The sequence below is a fragment of the Rhodamnia argentea genome, chromosome 5 (genome assembly GCF_020921035.1).
Source record: "Rhodamnia argentea isolate NSW1041297 chromosome 5, ASM2092103v1, whole genome shotgun sequence".
Classification (NCBI taxonomy): domain Eukaryota; kingdom Viridiplantae; phylum Streptophyta; class Magnoliopsida; order Myrtales; family Myrtaceae; genus Rhodamnia; species Rhodamnia argentea.
The window spans coordinates 9,017,222-9,025,560 of record NC_063154.1 but is presented as its reverse complement, the minus strand read 5'-3'; the positions used below and the strand labels follow the sequence as shown (position 1 = coordinate 9,025,560).

Sequence of the window (8,339 nt, the reverse complement as noted above, 5' to 3'; positions counted from 1 at the left end):
TCAGATCTTGTCCCTCGCCGAGGAACGATTTTTCTTAGAGCTAGATCCACGACCATAATTATTAGTAAAGCTGTGCAGCCACGTCTTGAACACCGTCCTGCTGATACCCATGTGGGCACAAAACCCTTTAATCTCATCCTCCCGGGTGCGGTACCTCGTCGACCACCCCAGCCTCTCAGAAAAAGCTCGCATCTGGTCGACCAGCTCGTCCATGAATTCAGATTCAGGCTTTATCTTATGCTGCTGTGCCGATGTGACCAGCTGGTTCGACCTCTCATCCTCTCCGCCGGTGTCGAGCATCGGCAAGGCTACCTCAAGGTCGAAGCTCTCTTCTTTCGGGGTGATGATGTTCTGACCACCAGGACTGTAGTTGCCACTGGTTTCAGTCATCTCAAGGTCGAAGATGGTCACCTTCCTGTGAAAGTTCCGGTGACAACCGCAAGCAGCACAAAGGAGGTCAGTGTTAGGGTTCTTTGGGCAGTACTCCCTGCAGCCATCCACCATGTATTTGCCCATCCTCGCAGCATGGTTGTGGAGGCACTCATTGTATATCACTCTCTGCATCTCTCTCTCTCTCTCTCTCTCTCTCTCTCTCTCTCTCTCTCTGCAGAGAATTGAGCTAGACAAGAGTGGTTTATAGCCAAGGCAAAGTGAAACGTCATAAATTTAAGGCCAACTCTACAACATGAGCTATTAATTATGCTGCTAATATCGGCAAACCAAATTAGAAAAGTTAGCAATGCAAAATCTCTCCATAATAACTTGCCTAGTGAGAAACGGGAAAAGAAGACAAAAATTAGGAGGTCATCATCATTAATTAGGATGCCTTTGAAATTGTTACAAGAGAGGATTCGGGAGGGATCCAGATCCCCTGCAATATTAGGGGTGACACCGATCAAATCGGGCCGTCCAAATCAAAATGGACGGCTTGATTTGATCCATGTCACATTTTCAAAATTTTAAAAATTCCCGCTCAAAATTCCTCTCCCCCCCCCGATCCTTTTTCAAGAGGTGACATGGATCAAATCAGGCCGTCCATTTTGATTTGGACGGCCCGATTTGATCAATGTCACCCCTAACATTGCAATAGGGGATCCATTGCCATTCGGAAGAGGATTCGGAAGTATCCATTGAAGTGTTTGCATTAATGTGATTTTTCTTAGATGTAACTGCATTTTTCAAGGATATTTTATGTAAGTATGTTGGTAGATGATATGGTGTTGAACTCTCGATATTAAAATGTTATCAATTTGATAATTATAAAAGGAAAAAAGAACAACACTATTAACACTAAGCAATTGCAATTTGTATCTTTTTTTGCTTTACTCCGGTTTAATGGAAAAATTATCAAATAAGTCATAAACCTATTGTAATTATGTTAATTCGGTCCTAAACTTTTTTTTGCTTTGTCGATTTAGTCCTAAACATTTTGCAATTGTGCCAATTCAGTCCATCCGACTAACTTTGGCCGGCCGAACATAATATTTTCATATTTTTGATTTATTTCTATTTTATTTTTTATTTTTTAAACTTCTTCTTCTTCTTCTTCTCGCTAGAGATTTGTCAAAGGCAACAACCGGCGAGGTACACCTCACTCGCTGGCCTTAGGAGAAGCTCGCCCCTGCCAACCACTAGCATGAGTGAGCCTCATCATCATCGAGTGAGGCCGAGCCTCGCCATGGGCGAGCGAGGCTTAACCTCGCACAGCCACAACAAGGCAATACTCACGGGCCCCTAGCAAGGCTGACCTTGCCCGACGATGGCAAGACGTACCCTTGCCATTGGTCGGTAGGGGCGAGCTTCGCCTGAGGCCGAAGTCTCTAGCAAGCGACTAGCTAGAGGAAGAAGAAGAAGAAGATTGAAGAAAACAAAAGAAATAAAAATAAAATCAAAACAATTAAAATATATATTAAAATATTTGCCATTGGACAGCTGGCGCCAGCCAACCAAATTTGATCGGATGGACCGAATTGGCACAATTGCAAAATGTTTAAGACTAAATCAGTAAAAAAAAAGGTTTAGTTCTGAATTGGTACAATTGCAATAGGTTTAGAACTTTTTTGATAATTTCGCCCGGTTTAATTATAGAATATGGTGCCACTTTTTTCTTTGAGAGAAATGTGATTATACTTTAAATGTGATTTATCACATGTTGCTCAATCAAATAAGAATTCACTTGAGTTGATTCTCGAAATGTATAATTATGCTATTGGTCTAGTAACTACTAACGAATTCAAAGACTAATAAGGTTGACTTAAACTGTGCTAACAGATCAAGTAAAATCCCACCGATGATAGTGGTAATCACCTTGATAAAAAGGAAAATGACTAATCAGTAGCAACCATTGGTAACCGTCTTAATAAAAATGCCAAATGATTAAAAAAAATAGCTACCATTAAGGAGGGTTCGCAGCATCAAGATAATTCCATTTCTAGCATCCCCAAGTTTGAAGGATGTGAAATTTGGCTTAATTCAGCTTACTCCCAAGGGTATAAGACATTATTAAACTTTGGGGATTAATTAAACACATTTTAGATAGATTTTGGGCTCTAAATATAGTTTCTAAGCTATCCAAACCCTAAATGAATAGCCACATATGTTCTGCTCCAAATGTGTCAAGCTAAGCAATGCTCAACACTAATAACAACTAGCCAAGTCTTCTAATCAAGAGTTTTAGAACCGAAAGCGAAGTTAAGAGAGTCTTCACAGTATCTGATTCTGTAATTAATGAACATCGGACTCTTACTACAACTTCCTTTAATGTCAATCCTAATAACTATTGGAAAATCCACAACCAGTCATATCCAATATGGTTTTTGTCTTTGTTTATCTAACATCCCTACAAGTTTATTTGTGGAAAATGGTGCCACTAGAGTGAAATTTCTTCTTTTGGAGAACAACTGAAGTGTGATTATACTTGAAATGTGATTAATCACATGTTGCTCAATCAAATAATAATCCAACTTAGTCGTTCCTCAAAATGTATACTCATACTATCGATCCGATAACTACTAACGAATTTCAGCGGCTGATAATGCAAACCTAAACCATGCTAACGACTAATGGATTATGTGAAATTCTACTAATAATAACGCTAACCGTCTTAATAAAAAGGGCAAACGACAAACGGATAGTAATCATTGGTAATCGTCTTGATAAAAATGCAAAATGATTAAACAAATAGCGGGCATTAAGGATGATTCACTGCATCGAGATAATTCCATTTTTAGCCACGCCAAGTTTGAAAGATGCGAAAGTTGGTTTACTTCAGCTTCACCGTAGGAATTTGAGATTCTAAAGAGTAAAGATCTTACTCTCGAGGCTATAAGATACGATTAAGTGAAGAACTTACTCTCAAGGATATAAGATATGATTAAACTTCGGGGACTAATTAAACCTCATGTTGGATTTCAAGCTCTAAACATAGTTTCTGAACTATCTAAACCCTAAATGGATGGCTCTATATATTCTGCTCCCGATGTGTCTTGCTGCAGAATCTCAACGCTAGTAACAACTAGCCAAGACTTTTAATTGCCTAATTCGATGTTGGTCGTTCACATATTATATGGAGGGACGTTAATATCATTATGGGTTCACTTTACCATTATTCGTTAATGATCTTGGTATGTTAAGTAAAAGTGCTCTAGTGATTACCAACCATAATTTGTTGCTGGTCGTTTGTATGTTAAATGAAGTGACCCTAATTTTGTTATGGGTTCCCTTGACCGTTAGTCTTAATGTAGTATAAATTTGATTAGCAAGTCGTGATCTTGGTATGGTAAATCAAATTGCTCTAGCAATTACTAACTCCAGTTTGATGTTGTCCATTCGTATATTATATAGAGTGATGTTAATATCGTTATGGATTCACTTGACCGTTACTTGTTAATGTAATGTATATTTGATTAGTTAGTCATCAAGCGGTACAAATTTTGACATGTCCCCTAACATATTAAGCTTTCGGAAGAACAATATTTGTATAACAAGGTATCAGAATACATATCATGGGTCATAAATCATGGCACTTTCTCTGAGTTTTATCTCCTATTTGTTCTTCATGTTGTTCTACCTGTTTTCTCGTTCCACGATCCTGGACGTGATTACGGAAGGGATTGACTTACTTGCTGGGGGAATAGTTAAGTTAGGTTTCATAAGTATAGCAATGCATTCTTCACCAGTTTAAGCTTCTGGGTGAAAGCAATACATTCACATACATTTCATTCGGGGAAAAGCTAGGATTATTTATTCGCTTGAAAGGGAATGAGAACACTGGAAGGAAAAGCTGAGCAAGAACATCACGAAATGGAAAATTACGATAAAACGGAGGACGCCTCAAACCCTTCTGGGCATCACCAACAACTTCGACTTTGTAAACTTCAGATATTGTCCCTTGCGGAGGACCGATTTTTCTTAGAGCTAGGTCCACGACCATAATGCTTCTTGTTGTTGTGCAGCCACGTCTTGAACACCGTCCAGCTGATGCCCATGTTGGCACAAAACCTTTTAATCTCCTCCGCCCGGGTGCAATCCCTCATCGACCAACCCAGCCTCTCGGAAAAAGCTCGCATCTGGTCGACCTGCTCGTCTGTGAATTTGGATTTGCGCCTCCTCTGCTTGTCCTCCGGCTGTGCCGGTGCGACCGGCTGGTTCAACCTCTCCTCCTCTCCACCGGCGTTGAGCATCGGCAGGGCTACCTCAAGGCCAAAACTCTCTTCCTTTGGGGTGATCATGTTCTAACCACCAGTACTGTAGTTGCCACTGGCTTCAGTCATCTCAAGGTCGAAGATGGTCACCTTCCTGTGAAAGTTCTTGTGACAACAAGAAGCAGCACAAAGAAGGTCAGTGCTAGGGTTCTTTGGGCTGTACTCATTGCAGCCATCCACTGTGTATTTGCCCATCCTCGCAGCATGGTTGTGGAGGCACTCATTGTATGTTACTCTCCGCATCTCTCTCTCTCTCTCTCTCTCTCTCTCTCTCTCTCTCTCTCTCTCTCTCTCTGAGATCCTAGAGACAGCAAAGAAGTTAGCGAGACAGGAGTGGGTTTTTAACTTTTTACAGCCAAAGCAAAGTGAAATGTCAAAAATTTAAGGTCAACTCTACCACATGAGCTATTAATTATGCTGCTAATATCAGCAAAACAAAAAAATCAGAAAAGTTAACAATGCAAAATCTTTCCCTGTAATCAATTTTTTTGCGCGCAAGAAAGGGGAAACAGAAAAGAATTTTTTTCTAAATAACTTGCCTAGTGAGAAATGGGGAAAAAAGACAAAAATTAGGAGGCCATCATCATTAATTAGAATGCCTTTCAAATTGTCACAAGAGAGGATCGGAAGTATCCATTGAAGTGTTTGCATTAATGTGATTATGTCTTAGACCATAACTGCAAGTTTTCAACGATATTTTATGTAAGTACGTTGGTAGATGATATGATGTTGAACACTTGATATCAAAATGTAATCGTTCCGATAACTTCTTTTTTTTTTCTTATAAATAAGAACGCTATTTACACTTTGCAAATTCAATTTGTATTCCGACCCAAAAAAAAAATCAATTTGTATTTTTTTTAACTCTGGTTTAATTATAGAAAATGGTGCCACTAGAGTGAGATTTTGTTCTTTGAGAGAACAACTAAAATGTAATTATAATTGAAATGCGGTTAATCACATGTTGCTCAATCAAATTATAACTCACTTTAGTTGATTTTATAATTACGCTATCAATCTGGTAACTACAAAAGGAATTTATCGGCTAATGAGGCAAACATAAACAACGCTAACGGCTAACGGATCAAATGAAATCGTATCGATGATGACAGTAACCATCTTGATAAAACGGCAAACAACAAACGGGTAGCGACTATTGGTAACCGTCTTAATAAAAAGACCGAATGATTAAACAAATAGCATGCATTAAGGACGGTTGGCCGCTTCAAGATAATATCGTTTTTAGCCTCGCCAAGTTTGAAGGATGCGAAAGTCAATTTAATTCAGCTTACTCCCAAGGGTATAAGATATGATTGAACTTTGGGGATTAATTAAACTCATTTTAGATACATTTCGGGCTCTAAAAAAGTTTCTGAGCTATCCAATCCCTGAATGGATAATTCTATATGTTCTGCTCCAGATGTATCTAGCTGTGCAATGCTCAACACTAGTAACAACTAGTCAAGTTGTTTGATCGAGAGTTTTAGAACTAAAAGCACAGTTAAGAGAGTCTTCGTAGTATCTGATTCTGTAGTTAATGAAAATCGGACCCTTTACTACGATCCTTTAACATCAATCCTAATAACTATCGAAAATTCCCGGTCAATCGTATCCGATATGGTTTTTGGCATTGTTTCTCTAACTTCTCTATAAGTTTTCAGTTGCACACACGACATTTTGGCGTAATACATTGTTCTGTCGAAAGCTTAGCTGAGGTTTATCGGTAGCACTCGATTTTACGTCTGTCGTGATAGTACATATGGACGCAAACTTCGTATCTCGATTAAGTGCAAAACTCTAAATATTCTGCGGGTTGTACCTAACTTATCACTGGGAGCAACAAATGGTGAGCTGTGTTTGTTGACTAAACTTTATTAAAAACGGAGTTAGATACGCGAGGTCGGGACTTAAGCCGAAAGCTGGTCATGTTAGGAGAAAACTCCAATGTGGTTGGGTATTGGTTGTCTATGGAGAGTTTTCTGTTAGCAGTACCGTTTCGCCGGAGAACTGAGATTTCTCTAAAAAACCGATCGCAAAGAAATTCCATTCCCTATTGCTTTACTATCCTAAAGCCTCCGACTTTGCTCCTTTTGGCTGAACAGTTAGGGAGAAACAGCCTCGCAAAGTGAGAGCTGCGCCGCAGATGGCACCGGCCAGCGATCAGCCCAACTCGGACTCCATTTAATCAGACATTCGGCAATCTGTCTGCTTCAACTTCGTGTTGAAATTGTAGTTCGTCCAATAAGATTCCTTACCGCGTATAGATCACTCGAATTGGACCCCGTACGGCAGAGCTACGGCCCTGTGCGTTGGGTTCACTGGACGGCGCGTGGCGCCCACCCGCCGAGCCAGGCGCGCGTGGACGTCCATCAACTCATTTCGGCCTGATTTTCGGCGTGGACGTCTCACTTGAAAACCCAGGAATCTTCCGTTTAAAGTTTTGGTAATTTTCGGATGTAAAAATGTAGATACTAGAAAGTTAGGATTAACACATGTCGATCCCAGGAATCTTCTCTGACCCAAAAAACAAAAAACCAGGAATCTTCCGTTAAGGTCCTGCTATGACCTTAAGTTTGTACGGATATGAATAAATGAGTATTTTAGATTTAGACTAATCTTGGTGCATAGAAGATGTACTAATGACTTTATTTAACAATGTCTTTCACTTGGACGTTCGGGTTTAAGTCACCACATTAGGAATAATATTTTTCCGAGTGGGTCGTGACATTGCTTGATCGCATGAAATCGAACATTAGGAGTTGATATTTAAGGTTATCACCGAGTCGCATGGAAAATTACCAAAAAAATTCTAAACCTATTATAGGGCGGTCAATTCAGTCTTAAAACTTTTAACCTGCATTTGGTCATCTGGACTTCTAGTTATAATAGGATTGGATATTAAATCCATGGATTTTACCGCATCCTATCCAATGTTTAATGAATCGCAATAATAGAACCGGATATGTTTATATCATATCATGTTCATTGTTTCATATTTACAACATATCAATATAAATGAATTTGAAAATATACAAACAAAAAATGTAAGAATATCTCATAATTCACCGCCAAATCTGGTAAGAGAAAGAAAATCTAACCATTCATCTTTGTGACTAAGAAAAGTTTTGTCTATCTCGCTAAATTCGTTAAACTTCAACTTGAAACATAAAGTTGCGGATGAGAATGAGATTTGACTCTTTTTCTGCTTTTCTTATACTTTTAATGTGCACCGAAAAGCTAAGAAGGAGAAGAAGTTTCAACTCTCTCGTTGTTTTGGAAGAGTTTGATCGTGAACTAAAAGATTACAAAGCGGTCGTGAAACTTCCACATGAGCTAAAGATATAGAGAAGGAAATTGGGACACTAGTTTTTTTTCAGAAATTTCATTGCTCCTCATTCTTTGAGAATTAAAAAAATCATTTTCGTGTTTGAATATATTCACTCAAAATTTGGATTCTTCTACTTCATTTTTACTTATTTTTAATTATAAATCTCTTTTTATCATTATTTTGATTCCCTTCCATCATTTCTTAATAAATTTTTTATTAAATAATAAAATATATTGTTATACTTAAAATATGTAATGATATATATATATATATATATATATACTAGGATATATATTATACATCAATTA

The 8,339-nt window shown here is 38.5% G+C and overlaps 2 protein-coding genes across 2 annotated transcripts; both read right to left on the bottom strand.

Moving 5' to 3' along the window:
- LOC115739947 (zinc-finger homeodomain protein 5-like) lies at window positions 1–516 on the bottom strand. Its single transcript, XM_030673268.1, has one exon. The coding sequence runs from the start codon at window positions 514–516 to the stop codon at window positions 1–3; it is 516 nt and encodes a 171-aa protein (XP_030529128.1).
- A 3,860-nt stretch (window positions 517–4,376) lies between these two features.
- On the bottom strand, window positions 4,377–4,730 carry LOC125315081 (zinc-finger homeodomain protein 14-like). Its single transcript, XM_048279059.1, has one exon. The coding sequence runs from the start codon at window positions 4,728–4,730 to the stop codon at window positions 4,377–4,379; it is 354 nt and encodes a 117-aa protein (XP_048135016.1).
- Between the last annotated feature and the right edge of the window lie 3,609 nt (window positions 4,731–8,339).

Coding starts and splice junctions, on each gene's coding strand:
- LOC125315081 (XM_048279059.1), bottom strand. CDS start 4,730: ATGATCACCCCAAAGGAAGAGAGTTTTGGCCTTGAGGTAGCCCTGCCG.
- LOC115739947 (XM_030673268.1), bottom strand. CDS start 516: ATGGGCAAATACATGGTGGATGGCTGCAGGGAGTACTGCCCAAAGAAC.